General features: G+C 39.3%; 1 protein-coding gene across 1 annotated transcript in view; it reads right to left on the bottom strand.

Moving 5' to 3' along the window:
• Positions 1-10,475: 10,475 nt before the first annotated feature.
• Positions 10,476-27,416, bottom strand: part of LOC140243945 (uncharacterized) — a 34,234-nt gene continuing 17,293 nt past the window's right edge. Inside the window, exons 8-10 of the mRNA XM_072323618.1 lie at positions 21,678-21,788; positions 13,052-13,228; positions 10,476-10,876 (exon numbers count right to left, since the gene is read on the bottom strand). Coding sequence (XP_072179719.1) covers positions 10,476-10,876; positions 13,052-13,228; positions 21,678-21,788 — 689 coding nt within the window. The remainder of the gene's footprint in view (positions 10,877-13,051; positions 13,229-21,677; positions 21,789-27,416) is intronic.

Genomic DNA, 27,416 nt, shown 5'->3' with positions numbered 1-27,416 from the left:
TAGTTTCAATAACCTCAAAGTATGTACAAAGCATCTGAAACCTCCATCATTTTTTTTTTCATTTTTTTTTTGCTTTTTCTCTTCCTCCACATGCCTAGACACTTAAACTATACATTAGTACATGACATATCCTCTCACACACACACACACTGAAGCCTTTGAATCCAACCACATTTTAAGTGATGAGTGGTGTGAGAATAACTTGTTCTGAATCTCAGTTCAAACTTTAAACAAAGAATTTTACAGAGATAGGTGTAGTAGTAGTAGTTATTAATTTCTTGTTTTCAGGACTGCTTTATATGGCATGGAGCCTCTTTACTCCCGTCACCTGAGGCTAAATTAATGTTGTCAACCAGATGAATATATAAAACTGTGACCACACAAGTTCCTAAATTGCATGTGATTCCTCGACAAATTTCCATGTGACATGCCACATTTCAAGGAATGCCTCTGTTATATGTTTCCAATTAGAGATGGCCTACACCTAGCAATAACAACCCTTTTTCATGCATAGAGGTTGTGAACAAGTTTGGCTTGTCGGGGCTAATGGTGATATTTCAAAAAATGCAAATAGAGCAGTACCAGATATTTGATGGCAAAGTCAGTAGCTGTTACATTCAATACACTGAATGTACTACAAGCTTCATCTACTTCCAATAGGAATGCCTCCTCAGACTGCATTAGGAATGCAGTAGTGAGAAAGAAATTCAATGCTGGAATCCGCTTTTTAGACATGTTGACATAATACACGTGTATGAGGCAATTTTATCCATCAAATTGTAATTTCAACATATAACATTGTAATTTACACTGCCTGTCATGGGACATGGTATCTATCACAGGGGCTGATGGGCAGCCATCCCCCCCCCCCCCATCATCTTCTGAGTTATTGCACAACATCCTACAGAGTTACTGTAAAACAAGCTAGTCTGGTTTCCAGCAAGCAATAGGTCAGGTCAAGGTGATTGGCGGATGGTATCAGCACACAAAAAGAACACATCATCATCATCCAGAACCAAAGGGGTCTAAAACTCTTTGAACCTTGCAAACCATTATTTTCTTTGTTTGAGCAAACTTTGTTTGTGGGCGTTGAGCAATCAAAGTCAGCATATTGGTCTCAATCTCTACATTTGGATCACAATTCTGTACCAGTTTTCTTTTTCTGCTTACACTTGTGAGGGGAAAAAAAAAGGATAATGGGCACTTATAGTTGTTTCCATGACCTCTGATTTGAGCCAGTGAGGTGTGTTGGAGGAGGATTTAAGCACAAATGTGCAGTAATAATAGTAAGGCACTCAACACTGAATAATATCCTATGCTCATATTCAAGGCCAAAGCATTCTGTGCAAGAAGGCCTGCCTAAGTTGTTTACTGCCTTTACAGGAACTATTCTATGTTCATATTAGTGCCTTAATGGGGCTTGCTATTAATACACAACAAATCATGATGCACTGTTACATCTCTTAAACAAATCCCGAGGTAGTTCAAAGTGAGATCTTGTATGTGTTATGATATCCACCACTTAATATGACATACAAAAAATCCCTAAAAAACATACAAATAAACACACAAACAAATAAACAAACAAACAAACAAATAAGATTTGGTAGTAACTAGAAGAAAATTGGAAAAAAAAATATTATATGGCCGCTGCTCCAAATACAAGTTCCTGAGTTTCATATGTGTATTTTTTGTTTTTACTTCACGCTTTCATCACGAAAGATAAAGAACAAAGACCTACTCACCAACTGCGAGCACTAAAAGGGATGTATTGATGTACACATTGTAATTCTACCTACGGTGTAAAGATTTACACGAAAAGACACATATGTGACCGTGCATCACAAAACGAACAAAAAGTCGCACACATTGATTTTGTGTGAGGACTGAAAATAGGTGATATGGGTCAACCTAGTAGATCTTGACTTTTTCATATTTTCTGAAAGAGCAAGTCTTCTTCTACATTATGCTAAAATTTGGAATCATAAAGCTGGCAGGAAAGTGTGATTTTAGCAGTTTATCTCGAACAGTTTTTTTTTTGGTAGAATAATGTGATTAGGTGTGTCGTTAGAGTCCCTTTTTCATTTCTTAAACCCTTGTACACACTCTTCACTTTTAACTCTAATAACCTTTGAAAGGATAATGTTACTGCTTTGAGAGTTGGGATTAATTATGGACAGAATGTGTTAATGAGGCATGCGCAATTTCAGTTCAATCTGATAATTCCTTCGATGTTGTTACTCTGGTGGTTCACATCCTACTTTTTGTCCCATTCATCGCACAGCCAGCACGGCTTGGTAAAAATTTAGCGTTTGAATAGACACACTGTATTTCAGAGCCTCTTTTCTCAGTTCACACTTTTACTGAGTGTGTGCTTTCTTTCCAATATTTAGATAGGTTAGAAGAGTCCATCTGATTTGAGTTATACATCATTTTAAAGCTTAAAGACTTCTCTTTCAGAATATGCTCTTCAATAAAATTTCATGTCTGGCGATTTTGTGTTCGTTTTGTGATGCAGGGTCACATATGGACTTTTATGGACAACACTGTACAGCAAAATACTATCCAGCCAGTAAAATCACAGCTTGGTATCCCTTGAAATTAGAAAATACAACTGAACACAGATCATCACCTCTTTTTTTTTTTCCTTTGTAGAGAAAAATAATACCATCTACCATGAATGCAGAATATAAGTCACAAGCAAGTCTGCATCTTTTAAGGGTACAAACTATTCAAACTTAGGTGACCATATTAAAGTTATTTATACTTCCCAACAAACTCCATCATCATCTCAATCCATTCTTGCAAAACTTTCTACATACTCGTCATCAAGTGCAGGTTCACAGGCCTTCAACCTTAACATTTGAGATGATACCCCAATTGACAATGAACTTTACTTCATGATTGCGCAACTGATAATATCAATGCAACTTGCAAAGCCATATTTATCTGAATGACAACAGCTGCTTCTCCTTTGACACTGGTTTTCAATGACTTTTAAACTTCATCACATAATTCTTCATGATTGTTGGTCTACGTAGGAGAACTTGTATTTCCTTTTTAAAAGTCCTTTCATTACCTATCGAATTACCTATCTAAATTGCAGAACATTTACCAGAAACATAGAATGCAGGAAATACTATTTCCCTGGGTCAACATGTAGACCCAATCCATATGTCAGCATTTTTTTTTCTTTTTTTTTTTTAGCAGGAAGCTGAAAATCGCCTTCAATATCTGCACATTAACTCTGCCTAATACAGACTTTTGTGGACTACTGCTTTTGTGGATAATGTCAACTGCCAATAAATGCAGAAGAGTAAAGGCTTGGAAACTCCTACAGAATGTTGCTCAGTTCTGCTGTTAGTAGTCCCACTTCCACAAATCTACTGATGTCTCTTATATACAACTGCTTGAGAAACTAAGCATGCAAATAAATGCACACTACCGCAGTCAGAATAAGGCATAATGTATGGTCCAGACAAATCCTTGAACATAATTAAAGCTCTGTTATATTCCAAGTGTAAAGGCATAAAACACATTCATTCATTCATTCAAATATCACATACCATTGGACTCTCAATGTTGCAAAATCATCCTAAAATGTCACACCATTAAAAATTTGTTAAAAATCTTGTGCAAGAATGTAAAAAATCTCCAAATGAATAGCATGAACATGATGTGTCTTAAACTTTCATAACTATTAAAATATACAATTTTCTGATATCACTTTAAAACTTGCATTGAATTGTTGACATTTAAAAATCCACTGAACATTTTTTTTTTTTTTTATAACAATGCTTTAAGGTGCAGGCATGTACATACATTAATTCTCAATCTTCTATCAAAGGTGATTTGACAAAAAAATATATTCATAAGTGAAGATTTTAAAGTGGGAAATATATCAAACACAAGAAGAATGTATCACAATGTAACATTGTCTTCAGAGGTGCTGTTAACTACATGTCATTATACATAATTGAGAAGCCTTTGTTGCCATTGCTAATGCTTTAAATTGGTGAAACGTGACCAATGCAACACAAATATACACAGTAGGCATGCAAGGAATAGTAATTTTGATATTTCTAAATCTACTTTATATTTGCTATTAAAATTGGTGAATTGTAAAAGTCATAATCACAAAGATATGGATTGTTCTTTCTTTCTGCATTTACACATCTTCTCTCTCTCTCTCTTTCTCTCTCTCTCTCTCTCTCCCATTACAGTTGGAATTATATAATGCAGACAATCTTCTGAAAATTACAGTGGCGTATATTTAGTACTGAATAATAATGCTTAAAAAATGTTCAGGCTGCAGTATATAGTCGGCAGCAATTGTACTCTGCAAAATATTTAAGGGAAAAGTTCACCTTTTTAATACACATGCGGATTAATTTAGAGAATACAGCGATATCAATGGGACATATGAGTGAAAGTTTGAGGAAAATTGGACAATCAGATAAAAAGTTATTAATTTTTGAAGTTTCAATAATGCCATCGCTGGATGAGAAGACTATCACAGCAGCTTGGAAGGTCACATGTGTAGAATAAAATAAAGAAAATAATTATAAAGAAATGATCAATTATAAATTTATATAAATTAATAAATATATAATTATAAATTCAACATATTTTCACATTTCTCACACAATAAAAGAGCAACTTGACTTGCCTCTTTCAGAAGTCAGGGGGCAATAATATCACCCTTATCATATGTGTACGTCAAGAACAAGTTGAGGGCATGTGTACATTTTTTAAAAAAAATAAATAAATTTGCAGAATTCTCTTTATATTTTCCTTATATCACTGTAAGCATGTGACATTACAGACTGCAGTAGTCTTTTTATCCAGCATTAATTGCACAGAAATTGAAAAAAAAAATCAAAATCAAAAATCAAAACTTTTGAATGTATTGTCTCATTTCCCTCAAACTTCCACTGATATGTTCTACTGACATTACTGCATTCACAACATCCACATGTATATGAAGGTGAACTGAAGGTGAAGTACATGTACATGCATGCTGGAGTGGTTGGGAGCTACAGTGTACCATGGTATTACAAAGACGGCATCAGTTCAGACATTGCAGCGGACATGCCTGCTATCACGAGGAGTACAATAAAGTGAGAAAACTACCAATGCCTAGAGTAAGGCACAGTAACTCATCCTATGATCACTTCATGCCTGCAGTGGCAAAATTTGTGCAAGTGAGAGTTATCTGATGTTATACGTGGACATTGATAATGTTCTTACTTGCCATCCTACATGAGAATGACATCAGGAATGTGACAAATATGCCAGTACTGTACGAGCTGAAATTTTCGCGATGGTTTTATTTTCGCGAATTTCGCGAATCGCCTTTGAACCGCGAAAATAACAACACGCGAAAATAACAACGCGCTAATAGCTGAGTTCAGTTAGACCCTCGCAACCGCGAAATTAACAACATGTGAAAATGTCCTCCAAGTAGCAATTCGCGAAAATATCTGTACGCGAAAATTTCAGCTCGTACAGTATACCATACACTGGGCAAGTAAATATTTCTTGATTAAATATTAGCATTCTTGATAAATTTCGCTCAAGAAGTGGGATAAAAAAGAGGAGCTGCTACTACCTGTCAACACCACGATGCAGAATTTCCCTCAATCCACTTCCCCGTTGTTTTCTGTACGTGTGGCTTAAAGTTAGAAGTCATACATGTTACCACCATCAGATCCTCGTTTTATTCTTTATCATATTTTCATTTCCTCATTTCCTGAACCACATCTACAGTTCATCCAAAGATGAAGCAATGTAGGTGTAAAGTCCATTTGATTCCAGATTCTTGTTGGTAAAGGACTATAAAGTGATGTGCAAGATGTGCATTACATAAAAATGGTATTTCATCATACTAGTAGGTTGCTGAAATTAAAAAAAAAAAAAAAATCTCGGCAGTGCATTTGTTTTCTTGTTCTTATTTTCTCTTTCCTCTCCTTCTACCGTACATAGTTAATCCTGAATTTACTATATTTGACTCTGGATATTATAACATGGCAGTGGGAGACTAAATAATTACCTGTGACTTTGTCGCCATCGGCAGGGAAGAATGCACGAAATCAGGATTGGAAACTGATCTGAACCCATTGGTGACTCTTACAGCTTGGCTAAATGATCTCACAGACATTTCAAACTATCTTTTTTTGGTTTTTTGGTTTCCTCCTCAATATCTATGAATCTGTGACAAAAGCAATCTGCCTTAAAAAAAAAATCAAGCAAAAAAAAAAAAAAAAAAAAAAAGAAGAAGAAGAAGGAAAAAGAAGAACAAGAAGAAGGAAATAAAAAACCCTCTGGCAGTAAAGCCAGTGAGGAATTTTAGTGAAACTAGGGACAAAACAGTCCTACCAAGGTTAAGGGCAAACATCAAATGACTCTACCAGGATACTTTATGGTGACAAAAATAGAAGGCCGCTTTGCAATGCTAACAATGGTGTCAATTCATGTGTTGATGCTAATGAAAGCTATTCAGCACTGCTTCTTTTATTTACTCAAGCTTCTCATTGCACTTGAATCCTATAAAAAAAAAGAAAAAAAAATCCACAGCAAATGTACTGTGACATAATGATTTTTTTGTAGACTGCATGTATTCAACACAGTATGGGGTCGTTTCTTTGCCGTAGAGTGTTCCTGTGTTTATCGGTTGATGAATAGACACAGCTAAATTCATCTCAAGATATTCCTCAGCTCAGCCCCCCCCCCCCCCCCCACCCCCTTCATTTGGGAGTGCCTGGCACGTATTTGTACACTGATTGCTCAAGCCTTGACATAAAAATTCCTGGCAATGAATGAGCTATTTCCAGATAGGCAGAATTGAATGGCTTTGCACGCCAGTAAGACAGGCAGTCTAGGAAGAATGTTCAGCATGAACTGTTTCTTAATAACTGTCACAGGTACAAAGTAGCAGCATACGTGTACTTTGTGTGTGTGTGTGTGTGTGTGTGTGTGTGTGTGTGAGTACAGTGAGCATGGTTTATAGGCACTGTCAATGGAGAAGAATAGAAAAAAAAAAGAACAAGGCACATGTTGTGAGGATCACAAGCCCAAATTTGACCCTGTCTGCTTGACTAATTACACGTACATTGCGCTGTCCTCAAACACGGGGAAAACATTCACTTTGTTGGCGATATTCTTACCAGTTATGGACGTGGAGTAGGAGAGGGAAAAAAAAGGGAGGAGAAAAACAGGAAGAAAGGATGGAGAGAAAGAAGGAAGAAGCAGAAGAAAGGGAGAATGAAAAAGGAGAAGGAAGAAGAGGAGGGAGAGGAAGAAAGAAAAAGAAGAAAACTAGAAATGTCGCTTTGGCGACTGGTATGCCTCCGCCATAATGCATGATTTTCCCAATAGGTCTAGATAGTACATGTGGACACTGTGTGATTACATTTTCACAAAATTGGCAAAATATTGGAATGACAAATTTGTCACATATGTGTTGAATGTTCACCTTCCTTGACCTAGGTTTAATTGGATGAATAAGAGAGCATGTACAGTATCTAGGGATTTAAGGACTTTAACTTGACTTTGACCCATTCATACATTTAGGCATTGAGTAATTTTCAAGGTACAGGTGTGGAGAAAAAGTGAAATTTCTGAATTGAATAGTAAATTGTTACCATTTTCATCTGGCCCTTGACCCTAAAATTCATAAGATGATTACTTTCAGGTAGAACGTGCATAATATGTACTAAGTTTCAAGGTAACTTGAGCCACTTCCGAGATATGGAGGAAAAAGTTAGTTCAGCACTTTCACTTGATCTTTGACCTTTTGACCTTTGAGGCAAAAAGAGAAAAAAAAAACTTTCCAGAGAATTTCTATTAGGTTACACATGCATACACCAAGCGTAAAAAAATAACCCTGCCGGCATTGCATAAATATGAGGGTAATAGTAAAATGTTGAAGTGTTGCACTTGACCTTTGACCCCTAACCTTTGACCCCATGAACCCTACATTCTCTAGATAATCACTTCCAGTCAGTACATGTATATACTATGTTCCATGAAGATACCTTGAACAATTTTCCAAGGTACGGAGAAAAAAAAAAGAAGTTTTAATATTTTTACTTGACCTTTTGACCTTTGAACTTTGACCTCATGACCCAAACTTTCACCAGAGAATCTTAATTGGGTAATACATGTATACACTAAGTTTCAAGAAAATGTCTTCAGGCATTCAATAGATATGTTGGAAATAGTGAAATTTTATGTATTTGACCCTGACCTTTTGACCTTTGACCTTTGACCTCATGACCCAAACTTTCACCAGAGAATCTTAATTGGGTAATACATGTATACACTAAGTTTCAAGAAAATCTCTTCAGGCATTCAATAGATATGGTGGAAATAGTGAAATTTTATGTATTTGACCCTGACCTTTTGACCTTTGACCTCATGACCCAAACTTCACCAGAGAATCTTAATTGGGTAATACATGTATACACTAAGTTTCAAGAAAATATCTTCAGGCATTCAATAGATATGGTGGAAATAGTGAAATTTTATGTATTTGACCTTGACCTTTTGACCTTTGACCTTGAGCATGTGCACCCAAAAGTTGATAGGCACAACTTCACCCCCTAATACACATACATGCCAAGTTTCATTAGGATACCTCAACAGGTTTCGATAGTTACCTTGTCCACAAAATTCATTACGGACGGACGGAAGGACGGACGGACGGACAACCCGAAAACATAATGCCTCCGGCACCACTTCATGGTGGAGGCATAAAAAGATTCAAAAGAGGGAGAAGAAGAAGAAGGGCAAAAAAACTCCAAAACAAAACATAAAAGCTATTTAAAAGGTATCTTATTACTTGGAATGTGACTAAGACTTGATGTGGGGGGGGGGGGGGGCAGTAACAGCTAATGTCATGTTAATATTATTTTTAGCAGGGAAAGAGGAAACAAACAGCAACTAAATACAACTACAGAGGCCCAGTAAGATATCCCCTATCACATGTGATGTCATGAATCCACCTCAAATACACTGGGTCACCATGATTTGCATTCAAAATAATCGTTACAAGAAACTTCCAGCCGGCCTTCCATCACAGAAAAGGTTTGGTTTTATTGGTTAGTCCCAAGTATGGATCTGTGTGTAGTGCACATTCCCTCAATGACTGGCTTTACCAGATATTGAACGCGCAGAAACTCCCATTCCATCAATTCTTCATGCAGAGCACATTACAGTGAAAATGTCTCATTTGTAATTCTGTAAATGAGGGTGCAAATTTGTGCAAACTTTACAACAACCACAAAAAAAACAACAATTTTAATGCACTATATACAATTTTTGCAATAGTTCAGTAGAGTGCAAAATCAAAATACAAACCCCAAATGTTCAGTCCAAATTGTAAAATTGTGCAAACTTTACCAGAACTGTTTAATGCATTATATACTATTTTTGCAATAGTTCAGTGGAGTGCAAAATTAAAATACAACCCCCAAATCTTAGTCTGCGGAATATTTCACGTTTAGAGTACTCTATGGAAACCAAGGAAAATTCTCACTTCCAGCCAACACAGTCTGGCTGGAATGGAAAAGGCAGATCGAGCAGTCTCCAGGCAGTATTTGCAAGCATTAAATTCTTCTGTAAGGTAAACTGTCAAGAACATTGTCTTCACTTTGATTATTCAACCAGATTTTGATTTTTTGATTATCACAAAAAGGTTGATTTACCAGGACTGGTGGTCAACTTGACAATGCTGGCCTGCATTTGTTCCTGGTTTATAAATGCCTGCATTAAAACCCTGTGGAACAAAATGGCACATCTTTTCTAACATCACAAGTCACTGTCTTATTTACAAATGTACATGATGCTCTACATCTTGCTGTATGGCAAAGTGACAAAAAAAGAAGGCATTTCATGGATATCATTAAACTCTAAAAAATCTACGCTTCTGCCTGTTGACCTGTTTCATGTTGTGTTTAACAGGAAAATCCAAGTATCAGGCACTGTTCAGTTTGGATTTGATGATACATGTGGCATTTAAGAATTGTGTATGAAGGTTACATCTGAACTGTTTATTAATGAAGATCTGCCTTTATATATAAAAAAAGAGCTATAACATGGAATATGTAGGGCCTTATTTCGGTGAGCATATCTAAAGATGTACATTGTAATGTGAAAAGTTATAGGCATTTCATGTGGAAATACTGTACTCATTATGCAAGACTTTGTGATATCTCTTCAGAGATGTGTTGAAGGCACGTACAAGGCGAGAACGTGAATCACCAGTAAGCGGATGACATAGCTTTGTTCTTATCAATCACCAAGTATGGAAAAAGGGTTTCAGAAGGGACTGGCAACCGACTTCCAGTGCCACCGTTGTAAACCAGGAGGGGTACATCATATTTTGGCTTCCAGAGTTGCTCTTATTTGGTGTTTCGAAAAAAAATTGTTCAAGGCACCTACTACAAGTATGATGTAGGCTGATGTATCAAGCATCATACTACAGTATCGCGGGAGACGCGGGGAGGCACTGCTGTTTGCCTTTGATCTTCCGCCTCAGGATCCTGCTGCTCCTCCTGAGGATTTTCCTGGGATGCGTTTGATGCAGGCTGGCACGGTGGCTGATCGCTGTTTACAACGTCCGGAAGATTCCGCTCCTCGACCGCCTCGGGAATCGTGAACTGGCTGGGATCGTATTCATTCTCTAATGTCTCCAACTCACCCGTCACGATCTCGTAGGAGGGCGGAGGGGAGAGCGGCCCCATAGAGTCGATGGAGGGGCGGTACCGTTTCGGTAGCGACCCACGCCGGCTGTCCCGCCGACAGGCAATATTGTAAGCAGGGGGAATGTCTTGTTCTCCAATTACTGTTGTGTTTCGCCGCAAACCAACCTCCTCTGCAGAATATGAGAGACAAAGATAACATCACAAATATTATATATCTGGGAGACTATGGCTGCATTCAAGAGTGCAAAAGCTAAACAAAACCATACCATACCATACTATATATGTGACCCTGCACCTCAAAACAAACAAAAAGTCGCCAGACATGAATTTTTAGTTAAGACCATATTCTGAAAGAGCAGACTTTTAAAGCTTTAAAATGATGTATAACTCAAATCAAAAGGACTCTCCTAACCTATCTAAATATTGGAAAGAAAGCACAAACTCAGGAAAGTGTGAACTGAGAAAAGAGGCTCTGAAGTACAGTGTCTATTCAAGCACTTAATCTTTACCAAACCGCGCTGGCTGTGCGATGAATGGGACAAAAAAACAGGAAGTAAACCACCAGAGTAACAACAATGAAGGGCTTATCAGATTAAACTGAAATTACGCATGTCTCATTAACATATTCTGTCCATAATTAATGCCAACTTTCAAAGCAGTAGCACTATCCTTTCAAAAGTTATTAGAGTTGAAAGTGAAGAGTGTGGACAAGGTTTTTCAGAAATGAAAAAGGGATTCTAAGGACACACCTAATCACACTATTCTACTAAAAATGTTCGAGATAAACTGCTAAAAGAGCACACTTTCCTGCCCGTTTTATGATACCAAATTTTAGTATAATGTAGAAGAAGACCCGCTCTTTCAGAAAATATGAAAAAGTCAAGTTCGGCTAGGTTGACCCATTTCACTTATTTTCAGTCCTCACGCAAAATCAGTGTGTGCGACTTTATGTTCGTTTTGATGTGCACGGTCACATATACACTGTATCATGGTATGCCAAATTTGGGATGTTTATGTGAGCTGTGGACAAAGCATACTTCATAAGTTATTTTGGGACTCCAGTCGGAGTGGGTCAAACTTTTTGTAGCAACAGGGTGATGCACCCGGCACGCTTACACTATTCACAGGTACACCTAACAAAGAGAATCAACTCTTTCTATTATGACATAGTACATGTTACGCACATTCTTCTCATGCCAACTTCTGGCACAGTACACTACACTTTTAAAGCACATTGGGAAGTAGTCCACTTTTGACACGACAACAATTTCCAAGTGGATTTAGCATGTTAAACTTGCAACTGAGGGCAACCAGCCTTAGGTCAGTGCAATATTGGTCCACTGTCTCCTTAAAGGGACATTCCAGATGATTTTCATAATTTCACATCATGTAGTACATAAATCGACAACTCCATGTATACATTTGTGGAATTTATTCAGTGGTTCTTGAGCAGAGAAACAATACTTTGAAAATCCTTGAACAAATTACACTGAACAAGGATGATGATATAGGAGGTTCACACATTTCAGAAATGTAGCAGTGTAATTCCATTACAATACCTCTTGCTTGCGAGTTCACCTGTGTTTAATCTAGGCATGCTTTCTTCTTTTGTTCTGCATCCTTGAGCCCCAACTCATACATTCTTATGATGACTCTGCCATGTCATCATCCTTGTTCATTGCAATTTGTTCTAAATTTTGAAAATATTCTTATTCTTCATCCCAATTATCACAAATTCTGAAACTCTGTCCTCAGCATAACTTATTTTAATAATATAGTTGTTCAAATGTAAAAATCTGAAAATCATCCCAGGTCTCCTTTAAGGCAATGCCCAATCCACAAATCTAATGCACAGTACATCTGGTTCCTGAGACAAACAGTTAACCTCATGTGCCCAGGCACTGAACTTTTATAACAACCAGTTCTTCATCAGCATGCGATAATCCCTGCGTACTTGACCTGGTTGTAAAGCTTAGCAAGCCCACTTGGGTGTGGCTATGTGACTCAGTCAAATAGGAAGGCCATGGAAACACAATAGGGATTACAGGGGATTAGGAATCTGTATTCATTTGACAACTGGATTCCAGACATCTGCGCTGATTGGTATAACATTCCAGAGTGCATGCCAAATCGGCAAACAAAGCCCACTGAGGGATTAAAAATGTCTGTGATGCATGATATAATTCTTTTACCAGAAATATGATGCTTACGCACTATACATTTGTACCATTTCCCTCATCCACACACTGCATCAGCACGACAAGCTGCAGGGAGTTGTATCATAATTATGAGACAATAAATGAGTGAGCAAGGCAGAAGTTAGAGGGCAGGAGCGTGGCACTCACCCGGAGTGTGAATGCTGACGATGCGGGTGAGATGACCCTGGGGCGGTTCCTCCTGGTACCGCTTGCGCGCCATGGCGATCAGCCAGCAGACGGAGAGGAGGCAGACGGCACCGACGAAGGCGCCTATCATGATGCTGGTGTGCTGGAGGTCTGTGAAATCCGTCCCGGAGGAATTACCTGTGGAGAAAAGTGAACCAAATATCCCGGAATGGTAATAAGGGGCACCCGTAGCACCACCACCACATTTATATCATGGATGTCATCCTTTATCAATTCATGATTCATAGATGGAGGTACAGATAAAGGAGACCTGCCATAGGTGTAGATACAATAAAATTCAATAAAATTGGTAATGCATATATACAGTACGTTTTTCCCATAAGGCTCAAAGTGCTTACAAAATGACAGAAATGGACAATTCATACACATCAGAATAATAAATGCACAAAAAATGTAGTACTAGAGTATGAACATGCACATGTAAATACAAACACACAACATACACATTTGTAATACATGCCCAAGGGCTCGACATTACATTTTTTTCTTTGGTGGCCTGTTTGGGCAACCAATATCTTTGAATCTAAAAGTTCGGTGGACCAAAAGACAAAGTTTAGTGGCCCGAAATACAGGGAAACATACAAATTTGTTTTGAATTTTAGCTGCTCTATCGGGCCATCAATAGATAACCTCTTCAGAAATTTGGTGGCCCAACATCAATTTCTAGCGGTGCCAGGCCACTGCTTATGCCAAGCACTACATACCTCCCACTCAAACACTCACACGAAGGGCACACACTGATACACAAATAAATTAACATTCACATTCCGTAAAGGGGGAATCTCTACTACCATGTTCCTTGATAATTAAATACTGTCTTTACATCATAAAGACTAAAGCTCTCTTCTTAGGACAAACATGACTTGACAAACATCCATTTTAATGAAAAACAATGCCCTGAGAACAGAGATGACCATAAAAAATAAAATTGTCAAGCTTTCACACGATGGGCCACCTTGGCAGCAGGGTCTTTCTATGTCATGTTCAATAGAATGACAATGCAAGTATTTCATTTTCACACACACTGATGGCTTGGCAAAATGCCAGAGTGACAGTTTACAATGAAAAATATGTGGATTGTTTTGCACAAAGGTCATAGTGATTTCATGTCATAACTAGAGAAGCACTCTGAGAGCGCAGACCTCCGCCAAGTATGCAGTTCATTTCCACTGTCCCACTGATCTTGTTATGTTCTTCCATAGAGATATCAGTGATTTCCACCCATACGTACTTACAGCATTGTGTGCTGAGAGTCGCCCGATTTCCCAATATAGAAGCCTTTGTTACGTCATAAACCCTCAGCTGCGCGGCGCGCCTTGCCCTAGCAGAAACTAGAGTACACACTTTAGTGCGCGCATGCAAACCTCAAGTACGCGCAGCCTGAACTCCCAAGTTCATTGACCCTACCTTCAAAAATATCAAAATCCTTCTTAAATTCCCCAAAAATTCTCGGATCACTACCAAAAGTTAATCGTTTGTCACTTGTGCCATTCTAAACCTTTCCTGCAAGTTTCATCTCAATCTGTTAACTACTTTTTGAGTTATTTTGCACACAGACAAACGAACGAACGAACGAACTAACTAACTAACAAACAAACCAACGGTATCGAAAACATAACCTCCCCCCTTGGCGGAGGTAATAAACATTAAGGTTGATGTTACATATACATGTATGTGACTTCATGATAAAATGCTCAATGCATAAACTTATGAGAAGTGGGCTTAATGACTTCTCACAGCCTCTTACTACATATTATGACATTATGAGATTATTATGGGATGGGGATTTTGCATTGCGTATTGTTTGTGCTGTGCTGCATTCATAGTCTACTGAGGAGTAACAATAACAACAACAACAAAGACCACAACACAGTATTCAGATCAGATGTATTTAGATCAGAGAGGTATTAAAGCAATAAATTTCTCCTTTTTTTGTGGGATTACACAGGGCTTGACATTAGCTGTGGCCTGGGGGAACTGAAATTTGATGTCGGTCACTAATTTCCAAAAAAGGTTATCTTTAAGTGGCACGATCGGGCAACCATGTTTCAAAATGGATTGTTCTTATTTCTATTCGATTATTTTTATTTTTCTTACATTATTCCTAATGTTTCTTCTTATTCCCGGCTACCAAAAATTTCAAATTTAAAGATTTTAGTGGCCTGAGTGAACCACCAAAGAAAAAGAGTTAAGAGTCGAGCCTGGATTATGCTTCAAAAAAAAAATAGTTCTTGAAAGTAAACAAGGACAAATGAAATGGGGACGGTATGATAATACGTGTAGAACCATAATGACAAGCTGTCATCATTCACAGGCAAAAAAACTACATGTACTAATCAAATCCCCACTCACCACTGAGCCACATTACCCCCACAAAGTTTGATGAGGTATCTTTTGAAATTCCATATCCTCCTCCTGAGGTAGAATATGGAATATTGACGATAGCATCTCCATTTGTTGTCACTCCCCGAGTCAGTGGTACTAAACCTAAAGGTGCTATCCTGGATTGATTTTACAATAGAATTTGATAATAGCAATCAGAAATAAGCACCGGGGGGGGGGGGGGGGGGGGAGGGGCAGGCACTATTTCTTTTTAATGATAGACATGAAGTATTCCCTACACAAAAATAGCAGCAATTATAGCCATCTGGAGCACATTATGGCTTCAGGAAATTGTTTAAGTGGCATTTGGTGGCACTTGGATGAGAAAAAAATATCACTGAAGGTGATTAATACCCCCGCCCCGTGATGACAGTCTTACCCAAGGAATGATCTTTCCTTGATCTTCTGCCATTTAAATGCCGTTACCATGGCAACGCAGCTTCCGACACGTCCGAAAAATATGTCTTGCACATCTTCCCACCAAGACTATTGTGTGTGCCACATTTCATATTAAGCTTTTGTCAAAAACTGAGGAAGTAGTTCAATCCACAAGATCTTTCCTTGATCTTCCGCCATTAATATGCCGTTACCATGGCAACGCAGCTTCCGACACGTCTAAAAAATATGTCTTGCACATCTTCCCACCAAGACCAATGTGTGTGCCACATTTTATGAGCTTCAGTCGAATACAGAGGAAGTAGTTCAATCTGCAAGAACTTTCCTTGATCTTCTGCCATTTATATGCCGTTACCATGGCAACGCAGCTTCCGACATGTCCGAAAAATATGTCTTCCACATCTTCCCACCAAGATCAAGGTGTGTGCCACATTTCATAAGCTTTAGTCAAAAAACTGAGGAAGTAGTTAAATCCGCAAGATCTTTCCTGATCTTCTGCCATTAATATGCCGTTACCATGGCAACGTACTTTTGGGTACTGTCAAAAAATGCGTCTTGCACATCTATAACCAAAGGCACACATCTGTACCAAGTTTCATGGAAATTGGGCAAAAACTGAGGAAGTAGTTTGCAACACAAAATTTTCTATCATTTTGGCTCATAATATGTGAGCTGTTACCATGGCAACATACTTTTTTATCACTGTCAAGAAATGTGTCATGCTGACCTATATCCTAAGACAAACATTCAATATGAATTCCATGAGAATTGGAAGAACACTGATGAAGCAGTTTTGCCATGAAGCATTTTGCCCTATATTTTACCAATAACATGCCGTTACCATGGCAACGCACTTTTTGCCACTGCGGAAATATGTGTCTTGCACATTTACATATTCAGATGAACATCTGTACCTAATTTCATAAAAATTGATCAAAAACTGTGGGAGGAGTTCGCGACGCAAGATTTGTACCCATTTTTGCCCATAATATGCCGTTACCATGGCAACGTACTTTTGGGTACTGTCAAAAAATACGTCTTGCACATCTACAACCCAAGTTTTATGGGAATCGGTTGAAAACTGAGGAAGTAGTTCGCGACGCAAGATTTGCAACGGACCGACCGCCCGACCGACCGCCCGACCGTCCGCTGATTCCTACATACCCCCTTCAAACTTCGTTTGTCTAATAAGCTTTATCAAATGATAGACATACTTTCGCTATTCATCAAACAGCTGGTGTTCAAGCTCCACTGACCATAATGCACATCTTGGATTTCTAACTTCCTATCATACATTTTCGTTCTTCTTTGGTCAAAAACTGGGAGCAAACAGTCAGGATATTTTACACATGATTTACATCCAGCATTAATCTGAATTTCTTTTTTGAATGTTGTGTGAAAGAAAAAAAAAAGATATGACAGGACAATAATACATTTCTTTAAGTCTTTAGATATAAAAACTAGCCAATTATGCCAAATGAGGCCAACTCTAACAAAAAAGAACAAAAAGTTTGCATAACATTTAAACCAACTGAACAGTTTAAAAAATGGATATGATTCCATCTCCAGCCCAGCATGAAGAAACATGAACTAGAAATCAAAGTGATGATGAGTGCTGATGCTACTGAACAGAAAGTAAAATGAAACAAATTCTATCTGAGAAATGACCTCCGTCTTCATATTAGACATAATCATACTAAGTACTTCAACTTCATACCCCTGGAAATGAATATGATTGATGGAAATAGTGTACACCAACAACCCCCTCCCCCCTTTCAGCTTTTGTTTGGATCCATTAAGACATTTAAACCATCTTACTACCATTTGCCATTTAGATTTTGCCTTGGGATATGTCTTGAAAATAGGATGACCTCTGGAATGTAGCGATGTTTCAAACACCTCACATGCAATGGACTACAAATTTAGGTGTCTAAAGAAAGTAAGCAGCAAATTGATGTGTGCAATGCATCTTTCTTTGTAGTACTTGGTTATGTTTTGCATTATGAAGAAATTTTGACAGAGATTGATTTCTCAGATAAAACTACATCTATTGTAAGCTAATACTGTCATCCAAATCTAAAGTGATTTTTTTCCCTTCATCATTTTATCTTAAGTTTATAGAATGACACACCTTCTATAGAAAACAGACATGAAGATTTCTGAATTCATACAAGCTAGCAGCTTAAAAAAGAAAAAAAAAGTAAAACAAATAATATGATAGCTTCTTTCCTAAAATGAAAGATATATGAATAGTACCTTTTCCCTCATCATCCAAAAGGAATATGCCTTACAAATGAAATAAATATGTAACAATAACAAACAATACACTCAGGAATAAATGTATCTCTGCATTTCAAACACAATTAAGCTACATCAACAATGAGATTTAAACAGTAAAACTAATAGAATGCAGGTATAAAAGATAGATATGAGCATTTAGTAAAATCCACTTACCAGAGTAAATTGTTACACTCATTAGCAGGGTAAGAAATAGAAACAATAAGGGGGATAATGCAAGCCATGATCTATCGTGGTCAAATCGAAAATTTACTCCAATGCCAAGTTCATTTTAATTAAAAGCTTGAAAAAAAAAAAGTGCAGCAAACAGAGCAGAGATATTTTCCTCAAAAAAAGATAGAAATATAGAACAATATTAAAGGAATGTGTCAGTTTCACTACATAATGCATTTTTCATCGTGATGCAAAGACTGATAACTCCTGAGTGTGAATGCACAGGGCTATTATCATGTCTAGTTTACATAACTGATCGTCAATAGTATCAACTTTTTATGCAAACATGCCATACTTTTTAGAATATATTCCCTAAGTTTCTTTTGTCCAATCTTAATGACATATTTTACACTGTTTGTTCCACATATCAAAATCAACCTGAACACCAACTTGAGTGTCACTTTAACTTGAGCCTACATTTAAGCTAAAGATTTCCAAAGACTAGACTGCAGAACTTTGACTGAGAATAACACAGCCATGGCTTATGAAGGGAAACACATGCACTCAATAAAAAAATAAGAAGCATGTAATGAGTGCATAACAGTGAAAAGGAATACATGTGATTGGGTGGGCATCTAGCACTTGCTGCGGGTGGAAGATTCATACAAGAAAATTCATAATAAAAACAAGCTTTAGGACAAAGATGCACACAAACAAAAATATAATCATGAATACATGATTACTTAAATATTTAGTGACGAACAAAAAACATCATTTCAATATATCATCCTCCTCAGCATGCACTGTCCATTCAAAAGGTAGCATTTAAAATCAATATTCAAAATGAATAGAATAAATATATAAATAAGTCTATCAATCAATTAATCACTAAGATACAACTAATTTTTTTGAGGGAATTCTTCTGCTTAAAACTGGAGATAAAACAACTTGTAGCTGTTTATTTACAATGTTACTCCATGCCAGTATGCTCTTGCAAAGCACTCAAAATATAGACCAGGAGATACACTTTCATCTTCAAGGTAACTACCAACCTGCTCCACGTAATGATTGAGCACGGAGTGGTACGAATACTAGTGAAATCATTACAGAGGGAATGTAAGTACAAATGACATTTCAAACTGTTTCAATTTTTTGAAAGATAAACTCTTACCCTCTAGTGTAAAACATTCGTCTTCCACTTTATGTACTGTAGTTATGATGAAATAACATGACAAACATGTAACTACACCTTGTACGTGGAAGATTAATGTTTTATACTGGAGGGTAAAAGTTTATCTTTCAAAAAATTTAAACAATTTCAAATTTTATTTGTACTAATGAATGGGAGGTCAGTGGCGGGGGGGGGAGGTATAAGGAGCAGGCAATCATAATTTGGCTCTTGATGTACATTGTAGATATGTACTCATCCACAGACAAGTGCACAGAAGTCAAATCTTAAAGTATGGTGAACAAGAAAAAAATGTCGGTATTCATAAACAAAGTGATTAATATATTTCTGCAAAGCTTAAGTCTCTCGGAACATGAATAGTTAACTTTCAGAAGGTGAAAATGTCTTTAGAACGATTGAGAGATGGTGTTTTGAGGCCCTTTTTAGATCACCTGAACCCGATCTGATGGCGAAATTTTGGTGACCAAAATTATGACGTCATGACATGGACGAATCAGCCCTGCGCTCGCTGATGTGATACGCTAGCTAACTTTGCACGCTTTGCACCTAAGCTACGCTCTGTATCACGCCGCGCGCGCCGTGGTTCGCATTCAAAGCGTGAATTCCGCATGATAACCTGAGTGCACCGAGGTATCTGTACGTGTCTTTTTACTCTATCAAGCAAAAGTGAGTTATAATTTCACTTATTGAATCCATCTTCCTTCGAATTACCATGAAGTATACCTTTTTAAATTTCTACTTGCGCTTTCGCGCCTCAGTCTCTACTCTTAAACGGCTTATAGTAACCGTTTAATAGGCCTAGTTAGTACAGTAGTAGAGCCTAACGTTACGGTAGAACAAGAACTCTGACCTAGCTAACGGAAGGATCTACGTAGTGGAGTAGCCTAGATGTAGGGTTGGACCTACTACTCATCGACCGCCTTATGTTTATTTGCTTGATAATAATATTAACACTGAAATTCACATAAAAAACTTGACCTACGTGATTGAGAAAATCCAGCTCTATCAAATGCCGTTGTTCCTTTTCGATTCGAAGTTTCAGTGCAAAAATATCGCCGACGAACTAGCATGGCCTCGTTTAAGCTCCCCGCGGTAAATCGCGTTATCAGGATCGACCGCTGTTTTTTGCATTGACAATGCACGCAAACCGAGTTGTATTGAACACCGTGTTGTAGAAAATGTCAACGAAGCTGTTTAGGCCTTATCCGCTATACTCGTAGTTTATATAAGGACGCTAACACTAACACTAACACTCAAACAGCACTGTCTATGCCACGGTACAGCTAGACCCTACATAGCCCCAGAGACCGCGCCGCTGCGCTGCACGTTAGGGCTGGTCGCAGTTAGACCCTACAGTAACTTTGTCAATAGGCCTACTCAATCAATAGAAGGAAGGACAAAAAAAAAAAAAAAATTGTAACGTGTTAGGCCTCCTTGTAAAGTGAGGTTATCAATTTTGAGCAATTCAATCGAGCATACGAAACTATACTCACCAGTTCCCTGTTGTAGGTTATATTCACCGATAAAGTGATGGTATGCTAAAATCGTCTCTTTTTTGTTGTTGTTCTGTTTTCGTTTCAATCCATCCACACACAGGAGGCTCCGTCGCCTCTCCCTCGCTTCTTCTCAAGCATCCAGACTTTGCCCTTGTCATTATCTTCTTCTTCTTCTGATTAAGTCTGCCTCCTTCAATTCACTCTCGATGTCAGACTCAAAGTCTTTCCATACAATATACGGTAAAAATTAGACATTGTAATGTTTCTGCTGATAAAGCAGATGCGACTAAAGACAGGCAAGGTACAGTATTGTATTGCATCCGCTCACAAAGAACTACGTGCTTTATGAATGGCGGACTCGATGTAGAGCTAGCTAGCGCTACACACTCGATCGTAAAGGGTACGTTCGTCCACGTCATGACGTCATATGTTAGGGCCCCAAAAAAGACGGCCGTTCTGGAGCGAAAATCGGTGAAGTAAATCAGTCAGTTTTAACTCGCGATTTTTCAGTGGTATGAATATATTTTAAAAAGTCACTTAAAAAATCTGTTTTAACAGACATTTCCCTCTGCTTTGACACCTTCTTTTGTATGATTTTCTTGATTTTAATGTCTCGTTCACCATCCTTTAAAGGAAATATATATATACGTACGGAATTCGCAGAGATCTCCAAAGTATCCATCAAGGCACTGACAGGCACCGTTTAAGCACACCCCTCCGTTCAGGCACACTATTGAGCACGTCGGCGATACTGTGGTGTGTCCTGCTGGGAGACATCAATGTGCACATTGTGAACAAGTAATATATTACACACAAAAAAATAATAATACTAAATCAAAATAAATAAAAAATATATCTGACATATTAAAGTTCTCATGCTGCCCTGAAAGCGTACTCGGACAGCATACCATTCAGGAAGTTCACATTGTCCGTATCTTGTTGACTTCACTCTGCTGAGATCCTGTACTAGTCCTGACTCAAGGACACAGCATACAAAAGTATCCGAAATATAATGGTTTATTCATCTCCAGTAAGCTGCAGTGTTTAAGCTCAGTAAGAAGTTGTGTCAAAGCACACTGCAAGGCAAGCAAAGTAAGCAAAGCACAGCAGCAAAACACAAAACAAAAACAAAAAGGATAATGAAGAGGCGACCTTTTTGGTAAAACTGGAACATTTTTTACATAGATTATACCGATATAGGTATTTGATAGGTATGTGTAGAATCAACAGTAACATAGCAGTGCAGACAGTAAAAGTGAAGTAGAAAGGCACCTCAGTCATGCGCAAAATTGGCACAAAGTATAAACTGTCTCTACAGACTATGAAAATGTGCTACCATACTTCAGCATGAGACCTACAAGAAGTTGGTGTCATGTATGAAGAGAGTGGCAAAAAAAAAGCAAAAGTGCATCTCTAGTGAGACAAAGTATTATGAGTATGTGCTACAATGTGCAGCTAAACCTTTGACAGTGTAACGTCACAATTTGATTTCCCACAAAATTGTTTTTTTCCCAACTAGAACACATACACACACACACACACACACACACATGATGAAAACAAGAAAGAATACAAAATACTGGCAACATCATGTTGGGGTGTTAGGTCATATGGGACTTCCTTTAAAAATAATGTAACACAAAGCAAAATGACTATCCCTATCACAGCACCAACCCAGATGTACTTGTTCTCAGTCCTGCACACGAAAGCTTGTTCAGTACCACTGACAACAGCTTCTCCACTAAATGTTCACAGTATTTAATGGTAATGGTCCTGAAAGGGTTTAAAGCCACTCCTACCTGAGCCCCTCACACTGCCGTTCTTTCTGCTCATCTTCTTTCCTGCCATTAGACTTAATCGTACGTAAGCAACGTCAGCTCCGAATCTTCGATATAGTATTAAGAGGTACAAGAGTTTTTCTGCAGCTTTGAATGACATCCGCTGGTAGACGGTTCACGAAATCTATGAGGCATACGAAGACGCACATATACCACTGCCTCTTTCTCTCTCTCGCTCTTAGCCTTTCTCATTCCCAACCCCCACAGGGAAACACCAGGCAAGGATGTAAAACTGCTAGCGACTACAGCAAATGGAGGCCCTTTCCTGTATTTAGCAACATCAAGATGGCGGAAAGCTAGTATGACTTCCCCGTTGTCCTCGCTCAACTGATGCGAACATGCATTAATGATCGCCCAAGGGCCGACACCAATCAACCGTTTCTGTGCCAGCATCCACCTCCCTCAGCAAGGCACAAAACAACTCTCGTTATGATGGAGAAGAGAAGAAGGGAGGATGAGAGCAAGAACGGAGAAGGGAGGATAAGAGCAAGGATGGAGAAAGGACAATGAGTGCAAGGATGGAGAAGGGAGGATGAGAGCAAAGATGGAGAAGGGAGGATGAGAGCAAGAATGGAGAAGGGAGGATGAGAGCAAGGATGGAGAAGGGAGAATGAGAGCAAGGATGGACAAGGGAGGAGAGCAAGAATGGAGAAGGGAGAATGAGAGCAAGAACGGAGAAGGGAGGATAAGAGCAAGGATGGAGAAAGGACAATGAGTGCAAGGATGGAGAAGGGAGAATGAGGGCAAGAATGGAGAAGGGAGGATGAGAGCAAGAATGGAGAAGGGACAATGAGAGCAAGAATGGAGAAGGGAGGATAAGAGCAAGAATGGAGAAGGGACAATGAGAGCAAGAATGGAGAAGGGAGGATAAGAGCAAGAATGGAGAAGGGAGGATAAGAGCAAGGATGGAGAAGGGAGGATGAGAGCAAGGATGGAGAAGGGAGAATGAGGGCAAGAATGGAGAAGGGAGGATGAGAGCAAGAATGGAGAAGGGAGGATAAGAGCAAGGATGGAGAAAGGACAATGAGTGCAAGGATGGAGAAGGGAGAATGAGGGCAAGAATGGAGAAGGGAGGATGAGAGCAAGAATGGAGAAGGGAGAATGAGGGCAAGAATGGAGAAGGGAGGATGAGAGCAAGAATGGAGAAGGGAGGATAAGAGCAAGGATGGAGAAAGGACAATGAGTGCAAGGATGGAGAAGGGAGGATGAGAGCATGAATGGAGAAGGGAGGATGAGAGCAAGAATGGAGAAGGGACAATGAGAGCAAGAATGGAGAAGGGAGGATGAGAGCAAGAATGGAGAAGGGAGGATAAGAGCAAGGATGGAGAAGGGAGGATGAGAGCAAGGATGGAGAAGGGAGGATGAGAGCAAGGATGGAGAAGGGGGGATGAGAGCATGGATGGAGAAGGGAGGATGAGAGCAAGAATGGAGAAGGGAGGATGAGAGCAAGAATGGAGAAGGGAGGATGAGAGCATGGATGGAGAAGGGAGAATGAGAGCAAGAATGGAGAAGGGAGGATAAGAGCAAGGATGGAGAAGGGAGGATGAGAGCAAGAATGGAGAAGGGAGGATGAGAGCAAGAATGGAGAAGGGAGGATGAGAGCAAGGATGGAGAAGGGAGGATGAGAGCAAGGATGGAGAAGGGAGGATGAGAGCAAGGATGGAGAAGGGAGGATGAGAGCAAGAATGGAGAAGGGAGGATGAGAGCAAGAATGGAGAAGGGAGGATGAGAGCATGGATGGAGAAGGGAGGATGAGAGCAAGGATGGAGAAGGGAGGATGACAGGAAAAATGGAGAAGGGAGGATGAGAGCAAGAATGGAGAAGGGAGGATGAGAGCAAGAGTGGAGAAGGGAGGATGAGAGCAAGAATGGAGAAGGGAGGATGAGAGCAAGAATGGAGAAGGGAGGATGAGAGCAAGGATGGAGAAGGGAGGATGACAGGAAAAATGGAGAAGGGAGGATGAGAGCAAGGATGGAGAAGGGAGAATGAGGGCAAGGATGGAGAAGGGAGGATGAGAGCAAGGATGGAGAAGGGAGGATGAGAGCATGGATGGAGAAGGGAGGATGAGTGCAAGGATGGAGAAGGGAGGATGAGAGCAAGGATGGAGAAGGGAGGATGAGAGCATGGATGGAGAAGGGAGGATGAGAGCAAGGATGGAGAAGGGAGGATGAGAGCAAGGATGGAGAAGGGAGGATGAGAGTAAGAATGGAGAAGGGAAGATGTGAGCAAGGATGGAGAAGGGAGGATGAGAGCAAGAATGGAGAAGGGAGGATGAGAGCAAGGATGGAGAAGGGAGGATGAGAGCAAGAATGGAGAAGGGAGGATGAGAGCAAGAATGGAGAAGGGAGGATGAGAGCATGGATGGAGAAGGGAGGATGAGAGCAAGAATGGAGAAGGGAGGAGAGCAAGAATGGAGAAGGGAGGATGAGGATGGAGAAGGGAGGATGAGAGCAAGAATGGAGAAGGGAGGATGAGAGCATGGATGGAGAAGGGAGGATGAGAGCATGGATGGAGAAGGGAGGATGAGAGCAAGAATGGAAAATAGAAGATGAGAGCAAGGATGGAGAAGGGAGAATGAGAGCAAGGATGGAGAAGGGAGGATGAGAGCATGGATGGAGAAGGGAGGATGAGAGCAAGGATGGAGAAGGGAGGATGAGAGCATGGATGGAGAAGGGAGGATGAGTGCAAGGATGGAGAAGGGAGGATGAGAGCAAGGATGGAGAAGGGAGGATGAGAGCATGGATGGAGAAGGGAGGATAAGAGCAAGGATGGAGAAGGGAGGATGAGAGCAAGGATGGAGAAGGGAGGATGAGAGCATGGATGGAGAAGGGAGGATGAGAGCAAGAATGGAGAAGGGAGGAGAGCAAGAATGGAGAAGGGAGGATGAGAGCATGGATGGAGAAGGGAGGATGAGAGCAAGAATGGAGAAGGGAGGATGAGAGCATGGATGGAGAAGGGAGGATGAGAGCATGGATGGAGAAGGGAGGATGAGAGCAAGAATGGAAAATAGAAGATGAGAGCAAGGATGGAGAAGGGAGAATGAGAAAAAAAGAGAGAAATATACCATGCATTGAGAAGCTCTACTTGAAATTAAATGCATTTCTAGGAGGTAGGAATAGTCTGTTTTTCTGAGGCCCTGATGAAAAAAAAAAAAATGCAATTAAATCTGTCACTGAGGAATCCATTATTTCACTAGAGGCCTGAAATAGTCCATGATAACTTATTTCTATCCCTCCAGTGCATCTTAAAATAATAGAATAATAAAATTATGTAAAAAAAAGTATTCACAGATTGCAGAGCAGATGATCAGTGTACCATGGCGGATTGATTTACAAGGTCTCTGAGGCCAATACTGATAACATTTACCTATTATTGATAATATTAGTCTATGCTTTATTGATCGCATATGATGACATTCATTGTATAGTGCACTACATCATGAATGACGTCACAGCATAGCACGTTTTTCCCCAGTGGCATTTTGCTTTCGATAGGATCAACATCACTACAATGTTAGTTGTGGTCACAGGGTGCCAAGTACGGGCAGACCAGTCACTATACAGGATTTTATTACTGAGGGATGTAACATCAGATAGAATACTGTGTGCCTGTATGGTAATCTTGAGGAAGAGTTTTCCAATATCTATCGAGTTACCCAGCAGGAGATAACACTTGCTTTGAAGTTGATAGTCACCATGCATGCGCACACAATTATCTTTCATATTTGCATCATAGTATTAGAGCACAGATACATTTCTTGACAGTCACAAGTTGAGGGAAGAATATTAACAGGGTCAAAGCACCAAAGCACCTACAGTGCAATGAGCCGATGCTTGTAGCCGATGCTTGTAGGGTCACTGCACCATACCAAATCACACTGTGATGTCAGATAGACATACTGCGTATAAATATCCTTTATTGCAATTTCTTTTTTTTCTTTTCTTTTTTGTTGTTGTTCTATTTGGTTCTTTCTTGCCATCTGGGGGGCGTTTCATGAAGGAACTTGTCGGATAAAATATCTGACAAGTCAATTATATCCGACAATTTTTGAGAAATTCTTCAGTCTGATTGGCTGATTTCTCTGAACTTGTCGGATATAATTGACTTGTCAGATATTTTATCCGACAAGTTCCTTCATGAAATGCCCCCCAAGAGTCATCATGGTTTTATTGGTCACTCGAAACATATAAACACTGACTACAACGTTCTGGCTATTTGTGACCACTTCTTTGTTGTGGTTGCTTGGGTCACTTCCTGTCATATGGCCACAGACCAATTTGTACATGACACAGAGTCTCACGTGTTGCATCGGCAGTATGCATCCAAACATGAGCATACTCCCGTGTTGAGATAAAAAGAGGTGATTCTAAACTGGTTGGCAGACCGATATAATTGGCGTCGATGCCAGCAAGTGAATTATGCAATGAATAGAATGGCACACTATACAGGAAGTCCTGACTCATTACTGGTCTCTATGAAATATTTTGATAAAGATCATTTTGATTAGGATCATATCTCTGGAACCATTTCAAAACATTAGTGCATGGGCAGTG

Source organism: Diadema setosum, chromosome 2 (assembly GCF_964275005.1).
Source record: "Diadema setosum chromosome 2, eeDiaSeto1, whole genome shotgun sequence".
In the NCBI taxonomy this organism is placed as follows: domain Eukaryota; kingdom Metazoa; phylum Echinodermata; class Echinoidea; order Diadematoida; family Diadematidae; genus Diadema; species Diadema setosum.
This window is presented reverse-complemented; position numbering and strand designations above follow the sequence as displayed.